Source organism: Callithrix jacchus, chromosome 14, assembly GCF_049354715.1.
Source record: "Callithrix jacchus isolate 240 chromosome 14, calJac240_pri, whole genome shotgun sequence".
Lineage (NCBI taxonomy): Eukaryota > Metazoa > Chordata > Mammalia > Primates > Cebidae > Callithrix > Callithrix jacchus.
Window position 1 is genome coordinate 52,597,172 of NC_133515.1, and position 16,989 is coordinate 52,614,160.

At 39.7% G+C, this 16,989-nt stretch overlaps 1 protein-coding gene and 1 non-coding gene across 9 annotated transcripts in view; one reads left to right on the forward strand and one right to left on the reverse strand.

Moving 5' to 3' along the window:
• The window catches only part of XPO1 (exportin 1), a 61,319-nt gene that overhangs the window by 10,855 nt on the left and 33,475 nt on the right, over window positions 1–16,989 (forward strand). For 5 of the 8 annotated variants that reach the window (XM_035272482.3, XM_002757722.7, XM_008980636.5 and 2 more), the window contains exons 3-4: window positions 1,531–1,632; window positions 5,391–5,463. In XM_035272482.3, coding sequence (XP_035128373.1) covers window positions 1,531–1,632; window positions 5,391–5,463 — 175 coding nt within the window. Of the gene's footprint in view, window positions 1–1,530; window positions 2,556–2,713; window positions 2,778–5,390; window positions 5,464–16,989 lie in introns of all 8 variants that reach the window. The other 3 variants (XM_078349253.1, XM_078349254.1, XM_078349252.1) reach the window with 2 other exon arrangements.
• LOC118147534 (U6 spliceosomal RNA) lies at window positions 609–713 on the reverse strand. Its single transcript, XR_004733987.1, has one exon. It is a non-coding gene; the product is annotated as a U6 spliceosomal RNA (small nuclear RNA).

Here is a 16,989-nt window from a genome sequence, read left to right on the forward strand (position 1 = left end):
ATGACAGAGCGAGACTCTTGACTCAAAAAAGAGCACAGGAAGGAAATGGCAATAGGGAAAGGCACAAAGGTGGTTTCCATAAATTTGTTATTTTATGTTAAAAGAAAAACACAAACACGAGATGATGAGTACATAGCCTAATATTTCTGGGTTTGCATGTTAAAAGTATGAAAACATAAAAGGAAATACTTTCCAAAAGGATTTTATACATGAAATTATTGAAATTTCAGAATGGAGAAAGGATGGTTACAATAAATTTTAAGAGCTTTTTAAAGAGCTTAAAGGGTATGTAAATATTTGGGATTTGTGGTCTTACTTAGACCTAGTTTTCAGCAGTCTTTCCATGAAATGTATTTTTGTAGTTAGAGAGATCTTGGTAAAGCAGAGTGCCCTACTACATTGCATTACATTACATAACTTATCTAAGTAGATGTAATTTCTTGTTTTTCTGGAGACAGGGTCTCTGCTCTGTCGCCCAGGCTGAAGTGCAGTGACATCATCATAGGTCGCTGCAACCTTAATCTCCTGGGCTTAAGTGATCCTTCCACCTCAGCCTTCTGAGTAGCTAGGACTACAGGTGCAAGCCACTATGTGCAGTTTTTTTTTCTTTTTTTATGGAACGCTTCACAAATTTGCATGTCATCCTTGCGCAGGGGCCATGCTAATCCTCTCTGTTCCAATTTTAGTATATGTGCTGCAGAAGGGGGGAGCACAGCTTTTTTTATTTTTATTTTTTAGTAGAGTTACAATCTCACTACATTGTCTATCACCCAGGCTGACTGGCTGGTTTTGAACTTCTGGCCTCAAGTGATCCTCCTGCCTCAGTCTTCCAAAGTGTTGGGATTACAGGCATGAACTACTGCTCTGGCCTAGATAAGAATTCTTAGGTGGCTTTTGGTTGATTTAAATGCTGAGAACTCATTTGCTACAGAGTAGATTGGTTGAAATCCAGTTGCGTTTTGAGACTAAAAAGTAAACCAGATTTACTCCCCAAAAACGTTGCTGTGTTTCAAAGAAGTGAAATATTTGTACCTTTAAAGATTAGGAGTTGGCTGGTTGCAGTGGTTCACACCTGTAATCCCAGCACTTTGGGAGGCCAAGGCAGGCGAATCACTTGAGGTCAGAAGAGTTAAAGAGCAGCCTGGCCAATATGGTGAGACCCCATCTCTACTAAAAATACAAGTATTAGCCAGGCGTGGTGGTGCATGCCTGTAATCCCAGCTACTCGGGAGGCTGAGGCGGGCGAATCACTTGAACCCGGGAGGCAGAGGTTGTAGTGAGCCAAGATCGCATCACTGCAGTCCAGCCTGAGTGATAGAGCGAGATTCTGTCTAAAAAAAAAAGATTAGGAGTCATATTTACATAATTTTATTTCTATTTCTGTAAGGTCTAATTTTTAAAATATTTCTGAACATTGATAATAGAATCTCTGTCCAATTAGGATTTGTGCCTTGTTCAATAGTTTTTATTTTAATGAATGATTCAAAAGAACACATTAGCTTAAAAATTTTTCTTTTTGTAATATTTTAGCAAAGAATGGCTCAAGAAGTACTGACACATTTAAAGGAGCATCCTGATGCTTGGACAAGAGTCGACACAATTTTGGAATTTTCTCAGAATATGAATACGAAAGTAAGCAAGTGGTGGTTTTAAAATCTGTTATTTCTTTTCTTCCAGTCATAAACTTTGAGGAAGGTATCTCATTTTTAGTATTAGCATTTGTTATCTCAAATCATTTTATATTGTTAACTTGTTTCTAAATTTAGTCTTAAGCATATTATTAATTCTTGCAAATAGTCCTAAGAATTATGAATTTAGTTTTGTAATGGGACTAGTATGCAAGGTGGCTTTTTTGGTTGTCTGTTCTTGTTTTTTTTCTTTTTAGAATATGTATACAGGTCTTAGTAGCATAAATTCTGAATGTTATTCAGAGATGAAACATAACATTAAGGAATTATTTTGGGCAAGTAATCAATATAATACAGGCTAGGCACCTCTGACACCAAGTTGTGTGGACAGCTTAAAAACCTACTCCATGGCATTGGGCTTTAATGGGATAGCTCTCAGTTTTTATTTACAATGGAAAATGTTATAATTCGGGTCCTTTTTTAAGTTTGAACAGAAGGGTTGATCAAAATGTGTTTTATCTGTTTTAGGCTTGATGATTCACACTTCTCTTTAAATTGCCTTAAAATAATAAAATACTATGGCATTCTGTTTAATACACGAAAGGTTTCCACTTGATATACATTGTGTTAAAACAAAATAGCCATATTCACATCTGTTTCTGAAACCAGACTGTGTTAATTAACAGTTTAAAAATATTAGTTTTGACATCTTGTAAATTTTAAGTCAAAAATACAGTCCAGAACTTCCTCAAAGTGCTAACCTTAAGTAACATAACAGTGTTTGCCTGTTTGCTTGCCTGGTAAATTTTGCTTTTTATACTGACAGACATTACTAATGTTTAAGTTGATTTATCAACAGTATTTTTAAAAACTCAAATTTGTCTTGTGAAAAATGAGATGATTAGAGGAACAGAAAGAAAGCAACAGGTAAAGAATTCTTCAATTTACATAAATTACAAATGATTTGGTGCTAAATTTATGCACTATGACATTTGGCTTTTATGCAATCATTTTTTTTTCTTTAAAGATGTTAACACTACCTGATATTAATCATAATGTTCCATTATGTTGATTGCTTGTAATAGGAAGAAAAGGGGTGTCTTCCTGTGCAACTGACACAGCTAGGCTTTGACGGCAGGCCTCCACAAGGTCTACCCTTTTGATTCCCTTTAACTGAATTCTGTTCATCAATTGTTTTTGTTTCATGGGCGGTGGGAGGGGAAAGGGGAATTCAATGCATAAAATAAGTATTTCTAAGGGCTCAGTAGAAATTTCTACCATAGGGATCATTTCATGCATGTATTTTTTCATTTAGTCTTTGCTGTTATCTGTCCCTCATCTTCATAACTCAGCAGTGGATTTCTCAAGTTCGGAGATGTAAAGCAAAAGTATAATTCTTTAGAATGTTTGGATTATAGTGATTTGTCATTGGCTTTGAGATTTGACTTTCACTTCAGATTTTTGAGCAAAAATACTTAAAAATTCTTTGAAGAGACAGAACCTCAGTTTGTTGCCCACACTGGAGTGCAGTGGTATGATCATAGCTCACTGTAACCTCAAACTCCCCAAGTGACATTCTGCCTCAGCCTTCCAAGTAGTGAGGGCCACAGGTGCATACCACCATGCCTGGCTAATCTACTAATTTTTTAATAGAGGGTGTCTCCCTATGTTGCTCAGGCTGATCTTGAACTCCTGGTCCTCCATCTTGGCCTTCCAAAGTGTTGGGATTATAGTTGAGGGCCACGGTGCCTGACCCCCCCCCCCTTTTTTTTTTTTTTTTTTTTTTTTTTTTTTTTTTTTTTTTTCCAAAAGAATGTAAGTTCTCTTTATTTCAGTTTCAGAGGCAAAGTCTTTATGTCTGGGAGAGGTTGGGTTTTAGGATATTGTGGTAACAGATATATTCCTCTGACCTAACCTGGGCAAAGCTTTGATTTGGCTCCCTGCTTCAACCCCCCTGGCAGAAAGTTGAAATATGAATTTCATCATCAGGCTTATGCTACCTTTATACAGTTGTAGGAAATTACTACACATTACTAAACAGTAATTTTAGGTAATAAAATATGAAATAATAAGGAAGAAGTAAATATAGCAATAAAGAAAGAACAATGTCTTTCCATTAAAAATGTTGACACAAAGTTTGGTTCAGTGATATTGAAGTTATCTTTAAGATTTCTTTTTCTAACTATATGGTGAATTTTGTTTCTTAGTGTTTTAAAGACTATAATTGATTTTTGGCAAGAGGATACATTGTTAAGCAGTGGGTTGCTTTGACTTAGTGAGTCTTGACAATCTGATTTCATGCCTACAAAGTTAAACAAAACGTTTAGGATAGTATGTTTTTTAAAGCGAATTAAGAATTATTAGGCATTTGGAAAATTCTCTTTGCTTATTTATGTATTTTTCAGACCTAGACATAATAGAGAGCTGTGTTTTTAAACATGAGCAGGTTAGAAAGCATCACTATTTACTGCTGATTATGAAACATTTTAATAGCATCAAATTTGTAATTAGAGAATTTTGCTTTGTGCTTGTTTTTATTTTGAAAGATTTTAAGGAATGTTCTGCAAATGTAGTATTTTAGTTGCAGTGGCAAAATTTTTTCCTGAAGTGTGAAATGTTAAAATGAAAGAAAACAGCAAAAACATTTACTGTTTGAGCACAATGTAGTTTGGGACAGTCTATATTGTGCTTTGGATAAAACGAGCATTCACATGATCCCTTTGGTTGAAATACTAATGCTCCTATTTTATTGTGTAATGACTAACCATTTTAAAGATGAACTCTTATTCTCAGCCAAAACTTGCAATCTGAGGTTATATGTCTATGTATGAATGAGTTTATCTTTCAGGTATTATAGCTAATTCTTCCCTAATTCAGTTGAAATGTACCACAACGGTTGTGTCCCTTTTCTTCCTCCTGCCTATCCACACTAATTGGTCATAATAATAATTCAGGTAGTAATTCCTGGACCTTTATAAATTATAAATATTGTTGACTATTTAGAGTGAGTAATCAGCAGGAGGGACAAAATGGCTTGAAAGTGGTATCTCTATTTTTTAACTTTTTTACTTTTAGTTATAACTGTCAGTATTTAGGAAGAAATACCTGAAAGGTAGATAACAGATTGCAACATGCATTTATGTATTATTTTGACTGTGCACAAAAGTTTATCTTTAAATTAGTAGAAATAGCAATTATAAGGGTGGGGTTAAAATATAAAATAAACCATGGGTTGTCTTGCTGCTCCTTAAGTAACACACCAGTGATGCTTGTAAACACTTTGCATAGAAAGTATTTGTGACAGTACTTTAATATTTGGCCAAAAGCTTACAACTCCTAGAGGATGGTAGGAAGCTTGATAGCATCCAAGCTGCTAAATTCTTAGGAGCCCGTTCGTGTTAAAGTACCTGAGCCTATGAGTAGTCATTTATGCTGTGAATTCATATCTGGCTGCTACTTTTCTTTCAACAGATAAGCCCATTTGGCTGCTAAAGGGCTTTTTATTTGGTTCTTCCTCCTGGTGTGAGCATGTATAAACAGCAGGACGTTATATAGAATAGTAAACAATAAAATGAGGAAAATGCATGAAAACTCAGTATATGGGTGAATAGATACTTGTTTAATATATGTAATTAAACTTGGTAGCGTAATGTTTTTGAAACTTTAGATGTAAATGTGTGAATGTCTGTCCATTTGTGAATCCTGAGAGTTGCCAGTCCTATACAGCAATATATTCACATGCTTCTGTTCTCCAATTTTCAGTATTATGGACTACAAATTTTGGAAAACGTGATAAAAACAAGGTGGAAGATTCTTCCAAGGAACCAGTGTGAAGGTAGGAAAATATAATAAAGAATTATAAATTCAGAATTTTGTTATTCCTGGCAATTCCTGGCATTTTTATTATAGTTGACTGAGGAGGCATATAATACATCTTGAGTATATTTTCCTCTAATGGAGTTTATTGCTTTTATCATGAGGCAAAGCAGGTTCTGTTTGTCTTGGTGGGTATAGGAAGGCCACTTGTAAGTTCTCTTCTGGGAGAAAAAGCAGACCAGACTATTGAAAACTCTGACAATAAATATTCTGGTTAAAAATATGGGCTGGGAGCTGGGCACGGTGGCTCATGCCTGTAATCCAAGCATGAGGCCTTTGGAGGCCAAGGCGAGTGGATCACCTGAGGCCGGGAGTTCAAGACCAGCCTGATAAACATAGTGAAACCCTGTCTTTATAAAAAATATGGGCTGGGGGCCTGGCACAGTGGTTTATGCCTATAATCCCAACACTTCAGGAGGCTGAGGTGGGTGTACCGCTTGAGCCAAGGAGTTCAAGACCAGCCTAGGCAGCATAACAAGACCTGGTCTGGACAAAAAATTTCAAAATCAGCCAGGTGTGGTGGTACATGCCTGTGGTCCCAGCTATATAGGAGGATTGCTTGAGCTCAGAAGGTCGAGACTACAGTGAGCCATGATCCTGCCGCTGTACTCCAGTCTGGGTGACAAGGCTGAGACCCTGTTTCTAAAATATATATATGTATGTATACATGTATATGGGCTGGGCAGTGGCTCAAGCCTGTAATCCGAGGACTTTGTGAGGCTGAGGTGGGAGGTTCGTTTAAAAAAAAAATTAGCCAGGTGTTGTGGTGCAGGTGGCCGGGGATCGGGGTTGCTATCAAAGGGGTGAGGTAGGACGACCCCTTGAGCTAGGAGGTTGAGGCTGCAGTGAGCCGTCATTGTGCCACTGTACTCTAGCCTGGGCAACAAAGGGAGACCATGTCTCAAAAAAAAAAAAAAACCCTCATAATTAATGTGGAATATGTCTGAAGTTTACCAGACAGTAACTGATAAGCAATAAGTATTACAACATGTAAGGTTAACCCAGGAAGGGAAAAGCTACATACTAAAAATCACAAGGCTGTTTTACCTTTTGTGATTCTGGGAATGCCTTGTAAGAGGTTGGCTTCTTAAATGAAGAAGATCAGAAAATGAAGGTGTTAGTGATACCTGTTATTAATAATTTAACTTTTCTGTCTGCTACCTCGAGGAGTATAGGCATATTTTGAGAAACCTGAGGCAAGGTTTGTGTCTTGGGATTCTTCGATGCGGGTAATTTCATTTATGATACACTGCCTTTTTACCTTCCTTATTTCATTTATCTCTGAAAAATAGAAATTTTTTCCTTGACTTCATTACAGAGCATATGAGAGTTCTAGTGGTATTTTCATTTAAAATATATCTCCTTTCTTTGATTATTTATTGGTCTTTAAGTAATGTCCTTCACCTGCTTTCTCTTTTTTTATTTTAAGATGGGGTTTCACCATCATGGCCAGGTTGGTCTTGAACTCCTGACCTCAGGTGATCCACCCACCTCAGCCTCCCAAAGTGCTAGGATTACAGGCGTGAGCTACCGTGCCCGGCTCACCTGCTTTCTCTTATCATTATGGTAGAATAGTGACGTGGATTTACTCAGTTAATCTGACTTAAACCTTGACAAATTTTGAGCACATTTAAAGTTGAATATAATTAAATTTTAATGCCAGTATCCTTTTTTAAGAATCTTAAGGGTAATCATTGGCAGTTTCTTTAATATATCATGAATTGTACATTAAGAGTGATAGTGCAGGAGCAAATAGTGTACCCTAAAAGAGGTTCTCATTTCTTTAAATGTTTTATTATTGGTTTGAAACTATTTTAGATCATGTTCTGTGATGAACTGAGAAATTAATAAGCACAATTTGACTATGTGGTCCAAGTAGATCCTTCATACTTCATCTGTATTCTTCAAGGAGCTTTGATGTAATCATTCCTTGTTTCTTTACTACTATTTTACTCGTGTTACGGGCCATGGCCTGCCATACCAACAAAAGGTGTTTTTTACTTTTGTCCTATTTTACTGTACTATAATTTTAAATTTTCCTGTTGTTCTTAAATCTACATTTTTTTTTCTTATATATATATTTTTAATTTAATGTTCTTCCACCTTTGCAGCATCTCTCTTTTTTATCACATTTGATTGTTCTGGAAGATCTTTTTCAGATTTGAAATATATGATTATACTAGCTTATCAATATCATTGTTAGATTTGTTAACATAAAAAAATTAATTTAAAAAAGTTTTCTTATTTTCTTTTTTGTTGAGACAGGATCTCACACTGTTCCCCAGGCTGGAGTACAGTGGCACCATCAGTGCAGCTTCAAATAGCTGGGGTCAAGCAGTCCTCCTACTTCAGCCTCCCAAGTAGCTGGGAACACAGGCATGCCCCACCATGACCTACTAAAAAAAAATTTTTCTTTTTTTTGAGACGGAGTTTCACTCTTGTTACCCAGACTGGAGTGCAATGGCATGACCTCGGCTCACTGCAACCTCTGCCTTCTGGGTTCAAGCAATTCTCCTGCCTCAGCCTCCCGAGTAGCTGGGACTACAGGCACACACCACCATGGCCAGCTAATTTTTGTATTTTTAGTAGAGACGGGGTTTCACCTTGTTGACCAGGATGGTCTCGATCTCTTGACCTCATGAGCCACCTGCCTCGGTCTCCCAAAGTGCTGGGATTACAGGCGTGAGCCACTGCGCCCCGCCAAAAATTTTTTTTTTTAATGTCTTGTAGGGATGGGGTCTTGTTGCATTGCCCACTACTGGCTGCTGGGCTTGAGCAGTCCTCCCACCTTGGCCTCCCAAAGTACTGGGATTGCAGGCATGAGCCACCACACCTAGTCCACATGTTTACCTTTTTAATATTGACTGGGAGCCTTCTTTAACCTAAAAATTTATTTCACAAAATAGATTCGATCTTCTGAACATTAATTTTCCTTCATCTTTAAGTAACTTTGGTATTATAAATTCCATATTAATTTATTGCATTCCCTTGTCCATAAGTGTCTTGTCTTTTAGAGGTATTCTCTACTTGTTAGCTATAGCTGCCCTTTGTACAACTACCATAGCATATATATTTGTTTACCTGGGGTGCATATGTTCTTTGTGCCAAGTACTGCCAAATATTAAGGTTATAAATATTTAAGGTTATTTAATATATTTAAAATATTTAATAGAGGGTTATATAATATAACCTTAATATAAACATTAAGGTTACCTGTACATCAAAGTGCTATACGTTACAGTGTTAAAGTTGGGAAGACAAAACAAATGCTAATTTGATCAGCATTAGATTAGGTGTATCTAATGAATGCTTCACAAGCTTAATCAACAGAATGATACAGCAAGTTGGTGCTGGAAAAAAAAAAGAACAGGGCCAGGCGCGGTGGCTCAAGCCTGTAATCCCAGCACTTTGGGAGGCCGAGGCGGGTGGATCACGAGGTCAAGAGATCGAGACTATCCTGGTCAACATGGTGAAACCCCGTCTCTACTAAAAATTACAAAAAATTAGCTGGGCATGGTGGCGCGTGCCTGTAATCCCAGCTACTCAGGAGGCTGAGGCAGGAGAATTGCCTGAACCCAGGGGGCGGAGGTTGCGGTGAGCCGAGATTGCGCCATTGCACTCCAGCCTGGGTAACAAGAGCGAAACTCCGTCTCAAAAAAACAAACAAACAAAAAGAACAGAATGATAGAGTCTAAGTCTAGGTCTTTAGACAAATTTCATTCACATAAATGGAAAGAAATGCCTGATGTATTTTAAAGGAAGGAAAGGTTTCACTGCACAAAAGTATGCCAAAATGAGATTCCTGCATTTGTTTCTGATTTAGAATTTCTTTTATCTGCTTTTAGGTTCTTGTCCACAGCATATGTTAATTTTTACATGTTCTTTTAGAGTAATGGCATTTTCAATTTAGGCCTCTTGTCTAAGTTAGTGTCAGGAAAATCTCAGGATTTTTGACTGGGTTACTTGTCTCTTGCTGTGTTATACCTTAGTGTATCCTGTACCAGTGGGTCACAGAATAAAATTTTAAAGAGCAAACAATACACATAATTAGAAAGTAAGGATGTTTAAAAGAACATTTAATTTTCCAACAGATTTTTTTTTTTTTTTTTTTTTTTGAGACGGAGTTTCACTCTTGTTACCCAGGCTGGAGTGCAATGGCGCTATCTTGGCTTACCGCAACCTCCGCCTCCTGGGTTCAGGCAATTCTCCTGCCTCAGCCTCCTGAGTAGCTGGGATTACAGGCACGCGCCACCATGCCCAGCTAATTTTTTTTTCATTTTTAGTAGAGACAGGGTTTCACCTTGTTGACTAGTATGGTCTCGATCTCTTGACCTCGTGATCCACCCACCTCAGCCTCCCAAAGTGCTGGGATTACAGGTGTGAGCCACCGCGCCCGGCACCAAAAGATATTTTTATAACAAGAGAAAGGGAGAGATAATAAAACATTTAAATGAGATTTGGTTTATATAAAATTTATATAGATTTTACAAGATTTGGTATTATATAAAATTTATTACATTCCTCTAGATTTTCATTTAGCTTTAGCTGTATGTGTCTGTGCATGTCTTATGTGTTTTGTCCTGAGCAGCCCATATTACGCTTGGCTATATTAGTCACTTTTTTCCACATCCTCCAAACTATAAGCTCATTGATATTAGGGCTCAGAATATCTTTTTTTCTTTGTTTTTTAAAGAGTCAGGTTTTACTCTGTTGCCCAGGCTGGAGGGCAGTGGTGTAATCATGGTTCTGCAGCCTGGAACTCCTGGGCTCCAGCAATCCTCTTGCCTCAGGCTTTTCTCTCTCTCTCTCTCTCTCTCTCTCTCTCTCTCTTTTTTTTTTTTTTCCCAAATGGTTTCTCTTTCTTTCACCCAGGCTATAGAGCAGTGGCACAATATTGGCTCAGTGCAACCTCTACCTTCTGGGTTCAAGTGCTCCTGCCTCAGCCTCCCACGTAGCTGGGATTACAGGCACATACCACCATGCCTGGCTAATTTTTTAAATTTTTATTTATTTATTTTTAGTGAAGACAGGATTTTGCCTTGTTGGCCAGGCTGGTCTTGAACTCCTGACTTCAGGTGATCCACCCATTAACCTCCCAGAGTGCTGGGATTATAGGCAGGAGTCATCGTGCCTGGCCCTCTTGCTTCAACCTTGAGAGTAGCTAGGTCTGTAGGTCCACACCATCATGCCCAGCTAATTTTAAAAAATGTTTTTAAGAGACAGAGTCTCACTGTGAAGCCCAGGTGGGTTTTAAACTTCTAAGCTAAAGCAGTCTTCCTACTTTGGTGTCCCAAATTGCCACCATACCTGGCTGGGAAATATTAGTATGTGAAATGGGAAGAATTTTCAAATAAAGAGTGGTAGTTTTTTGTTTATTCAGTTGTTTTGAGATAAGATCTCGCTGTGCCACCCATGCTGGAGTACAGTGGCACAATCGTAGTGCACTGTAGCCTCAAACTCCTGAGCTCAGGCAGTTACCCTGCCTCAGCCCTGAAAATAGCTAGGAGTACAGGAATGTGCCACCACATCCAGCTAATTTTTTCTAATTTTTGATAGAGACACAGTTTGATTATGTCGTCCAGGCTGGTCTTGAATTCCTGACCACAAGTGATGCTCCAGCCTTGGCCTCCCAAAGTGCTGGGGTTCAGATATATCACCATCCCTAGCCATCACTGAAATCATAAAGGTCTTCTAGGTGGTCTCAATTTTCTATCAGAGTCATGATCCAGATAATCCCCCATCCCTTTTTAAAAATGGCATTTAGGCTGGGTGAGGTGGCTCACACCTATAATCCCAGCGAGTACTTTGGGAGGCCAAAGTGGGCAAATCACCTGAGGTCAGGAGTTAAAGGCTAGCTTGACTACCATGGTGAAACCCTGTCTCTTTTAAAAATACAAAAATTAGCTGGGTGTGGTGGCGGGTGCCTATAATCCCAGCTACTCGAGAGGTTGAGACAGGAGAATCGCTTGGACCCGGGAGGCAGAGGTTGCAGTGGGTCAAGCTTGCGCCATTGAACTCCACCCTGGACAACAAGAGCAAAACTGCCTGTCAAAAAAAAAAAATTGCTCATATTGCTTCATTTCCTCTATTTAGAGAAGAAGCTAATTTATAAAACAACTAGTCCAAAGTGGAAAGATTGTAATTACAAGGTTGGTTTTTTGTTTTTGTTTTTGAGACGGAGTTTCGCTCTTGTAACCCAGGCTGGAGTGCAATGGCGCGATCTCGGCTCACCGCAACCTCCACCTCCTGGGTTCAGGCAATTCTCCTGCCTCAGCGTCCTGAGTAGCTGGGATTACAGGCACGTGCCTCCATGCCCAGCTAATTTTTTGTATTTTTAGTAGAGACGGGGTTTCACCATGTTGACCAGGATGGTCTCAATCTCTTGACCTCGTGATCCACCGCGCCTGGCCAAGGTTGGGTTTTATAAGTAGTTGGGCCACTAAAATTTCTGAGTTGTACAGTTTCATGTCTTTGGTTGGGCAGACCAAAGCTGATCCACTCATAAATTCTTGTTTAGTGCTCTCCTTTGCGGTGAGACACGTGGTACATTTATTGGCACGGTAATACTGGGTACATTATTTGACCTCATATTTTGGCTTGTGTTGTGAGGTTTTGGGGGTTAGCTAATGTTTAGGAAGCCCTGTGCTTCTATGTGCTGAGTATCAATAAGCAGTGGATTCCCAACTGTTTTTTCGTGAAATATTCCAAATCACCTTATTTCAGTCTCAAAATACCCTGAAATTTCTGAAATACCTTCTTACGTGAGCTCACTAACACCTACTTTTCTGTGTCCTTTACAATTTTTTCACCACAGAGTCTCAAAAGTTTCAGGAACAGAACTAATCGGGTCACTGCTGCTTACGATCTCCCATTGATTGTATTGAAGTTATTTAATATATTTTCTTTAATTAATATTGGCCTTTGAGAATTTCCTGTATTTGCCTTATTTATTAAGTTTGAAATGTACGGTTGGATAAGTTTTGCCTTGTGCGTATTCCCATGAAACTAACTCTGTATAATCAAGATCTCCCTCTCTCCAATTATTTTCACCTTCACTGCGCCACTCCACATGTGCTTATTGTCACTCATTTGAGTGGGATCCCTGATGGTATGGTTTATTTTATTTACTTATTTATTTTAAGACAGACTCACACTCTGTTGCCCAGGCTGGAGTGCAGTGTTGCACTCTTGGCTCATTGCAATCTCCGGCTCTTGAGTTCAAGCAATTCTTGTGCCTCAGCCTCCCGAGTAGTTGGGATTACAGGCATGTACCACCACACCTGCCTAATTTTTGTTTTTATAATAGAGATGGAGTTTCACCATGTTGGCCTGACTGGTCTCAAACTCCCAACCTCAGGTGATGCGCCCACTTTGGCCTCCCAAAGTGCTGAGATTATAGGTGTGAGCCATTGCCCTGGACCCATATGGATGTTTTGGTGTATGTTTATACATCCAGCTATATTCCAAAGTGTTTGTATCAGTCTCACCAATACATAGTGTTTAAGTGTGCTTCACATCTTGGCTGACACTTGATCTGCACAGTGCTTTTAGTTTGGCTGTTGTAGTACATATACAGTAGCACCTCATTATGGTTTTAATTTCCATTTCCATGTGAAGTAGTGCTGTTCTGTGTTCCATCACATACATGTTCTTTGCCATGGCTGTATGTTTTCTGGTGAAGCATCTGTTAAGAAATTTGCCCAGTTTTTATTGGGCTTTTTTTTTTTTTTTGAGACAGAATCTTGCTCTATCACCAAGCACCAGGCTGGAGAGCAGTTGCTTGATCTCGGCTCACTGCAACCTCCACCTCCTGGTTTTAAGCAGTTCTCCTGCCTCAGCCTCCCGAGTAGCTGGGACTACAGATGCATGCCACCACACCCAGCTAATTTTTGTATTTTTAGTAGAGATAGGGTTTCACCATGTTGGTCAGGATGGTCTTGATCTCTTGACCTCGTGGTCCACCCACCTCGGCCTCCCAAAGTGCTGGGATTACAGGTGTGAGCCACCACGTCCGGCTGGGCTATTTTCTTATTGAAATCTAAGGGCTCTTTGTAGTCTAGTCGGGAGTATTTTGTTAACTATGATTTGCAAGTGTTTTCTGTGGGTTCCTTTTTAATTTTGTAATGGTGTCTTTTGAAGAGCAAAAATTTCAAATTTTGGTTAAATTCAATGTTGATTTTTTTTTCTTTGTATAGTTCATGCTTTTCTGTGTTGTATTCAAGAAATTTTTGTCATGCAAAGGTAAATTAAAGTTTTCTGTAAGCTTTTGGTTGGGCGCAGTGGCTCACACCTGTAATTCCAGCAATTTGGGAGGCCGAGGCAGGTGGATCTCTTGAAGTCAGCAGTTCAAGACCAACCTGGTCAACAGGGTGAAAAACCATCTCTACTAAAGGTAAAAAAAAGCCAGCTTGTCAGGTGTGGTGGCGAATTGCTTGAACTGGGGAGGTGGAGACTGTAGTAAGCGGAAATCATACCACTGCACTCCAGCCTGGGCGACAGAGCAAGACTCTGTCTCCAAAAAAAAAAAAAAAAATATTCTACAAGTTTTCTTACAGAGGCTTTGTAGTTTTAGCTCTTGTGTTGAGATCTGTGATTTGGCTGAGTACAGTGGCTCACACATATAATCCCAACAATGGGAGGCCAAGTTCAGTCAGGGCAAACCCTGGTCTCTATAAACAACACAGAAAAAATTAGCCAGGCATGGTGGCATGCCCCTGTAGTCCTGACTACCGGGAAGCTCAGGTGAAGGGAGTGCTTGTGTTCAGGAGCGGGGGGATGCAGTAAGCCAAGATCATGCCATTGCATTCCAGCCTGGGCAACAGACACCCTGTGAAAAAAGCATCCTGTGATGCATATTAATTTTTGAATATGATGTGAGATAAGGGTCAAGGTTTATTTATTTTTTTGAGGCGGAGTCTTGCTCTGTTGCCAGGATGGAGTGCAATGGCATGATCTAGGCTCACTATAGTCTCTGACTCCTGGGTTCAGGTGATTCTTCTGCTTCAGCCTCCTGAGTAGCTGGGACTACAGGTGCCTGCCACCATGCCCAGCTAATTTTTGTATGTTTAGTAGAGACAGCATGTCACCATATTGGCCAGGCTGATCTCAAACTCTTGACATCCTGATCCATCTGTCTTGGCCTCCCAAAGATCTGTGGTTATAAGCAGGGGCCACTGAACCTGGCCTATTTATTTGTTTTTAAGAGAATATCTCGTTTGGTCTCCGAGGCTGAGGTGCAATGGTGTAATCACAGCTCACTGCAGCCTTGACCTGTCAGTTTCAAACAATCCTTCTAACTCAGCCTCCCTAGAAGTTGGGACTGCAGATATGCACCCCTACACTCAACTAATTTGTTAAAAATTTGTCATAGTGACAGGGTTTCACTGTTTTGCCAGGCTGGAGTGCAGTGTCACATTCATGGCTCGTGCAGCATAGAACTCTTGGGCCCAAGCTTTCTTCTCCGCTCAGTCTCCCAAGGTTTATTTTTGTACATGTTATCTGATTGTTCCAGCAACATTTATTGGAGAGATTATTTTTCTCCATAGCTTTTCTTTTGACTTGTTGAAAAAATTTGACCCAGGGGCCAGGTGTGGTGGCCCCTAGGTCAAATTCTCCTGCCTCAATCTCCCAGCTGCTTGGGAGATTGAGGCACGGAGAATTGCTTGAATCCGGGAGGCAGAGGTTTCAGTGAGCCGAAATTGCGCCATTGCACCCCATCCTGCACAGCAAGAGTGAAAGTCTGTCTCAACAAAAAAAGAGAGAAAGAAACAAAGCAGTATTTTGTCTTTTTCACATTGTCTAAAAATATATAGCATGTGTTTTCAAGATTTATATTTGTTACGGCATGTACCAGAATTTCATTCCCCTTTAAGCTGGATAATATATTCCATTGTACCTGTATACATGTGTATCACATTTTGTTTGTATATTCATCTATTGATTGACATTGGGGGCTTTTCACTTTGTTTTTTTGTGATAGGGTCCCACTCTGTTGCCCAAGCTGGAGTGCAGTAGTGGGATTATGGTTTACTCTAGCCTCAACTTCTGGGGTTCAAGCAATCCTCCTACTTCATCTCACTACATGCTTGCACCATCATACCTGGCTCACTTTTTTATTTTTTGTAGAGATGGGATCTCACTATGTTGCCAAGGCTGGACTTGAACTCCTGGGCTCAAGTGACCCTTCTGCCTCAGCCTTCCAAAGTGTTTTAGATTACAGTCGAGAGCACCTGTGCCTGACCTGCTTTCACCTTTTGGCTATCATGAGTGAAGCTCCTGGATATTATAAAATTTTAATCTTTTAGATTTTTTGTTTTGAGGCCATACGCATCCATATAAGAATGGTGAATGTTTGTATAGATCCATTTCTCTTAAGATTATCAAAGTAGGTTTAATTCTAGACTATCTATGGGAGCCCTAAGTTAAGAACTCCCACTTTAGAGTTATTGGAATTATTTTTAACTATTTGTCTTCCACCGCATTGTTCTCAGAACTACTAATATTTCATTGTGAGAACAGTAGTAACAATGTCCTGCATACCCTGTGTAAGTAAAGAGAATAGATCACTATACTTTGACCATCTTTCCAAAGAGCAATTTTGGTAGTTTTGTTTTTTTTTTTTTTTTTTGAGACAGTCTCCCATTGTTGCCCAGGCTGATGGAGAGCAGTGGTATGATCTTGGCTCACTGCAACCTCTTGCCTCCTGGGTTGAAGTGATTCTCATAGCTCAGCCTTCCAAGTAGCTGGGACTACAGGTGTGCACCACCATGCCTGGCTGTATTTCAGTAGAAACGGGTTTCACCATGTGGGCCAGGCTGGTCTCAAACTTCTGGCCTCAAGTGATCCACCCACCTCAGCCTCCCACAGTGCTAGGATTACAGGTGTAAGTCACCGCATATGGCCAATTTTGATGTTTTGTTGGGCTGATCTTTGTAATAAACATTTCAATTATGGCCGGACACGGTGGCTCAAGCCTGTAATCCGGGCACTTTGGGAGGCCGAGATGAGTGGATCACGAGGTCGAGAGATCGAGACCATCCTGGTCAACATGGTGAAATCCCGTCTCTACTAAAAATACAAAAAATTAGCTGGGCATGGTGGTGCGTGCCTGTAATCCCAGCTACTCAGGAGGCTGAGGCAGGAAAATTGCCTGAACCCAGGAGGCAGAGGTTGCGGTGAGCCGAGGTCACGCCATTGCACTCCAGCCTGGGTAAGGAGCGAAACTCCATCTCAAAAAAAAAAAACATTTCAATTATATATGGCATTGATGTAGAAATGTATCAAATTTACATTTTTTAGTTTATAGAATAAACAAATGTTTGTTTGTTTGGTTTAAAAGAGACAAGGTTTCACCATGTTGGCAAGGCTGGTCTCGAACTCCTGACCTCAGGTGATCCACCTGTCACAGCCTCCCAAAGTACTGGGATTACAGGCATGAGCCACCGCGCCTAGCTAAACAAATGTTTAAACTAAGATTGGTTGAAAA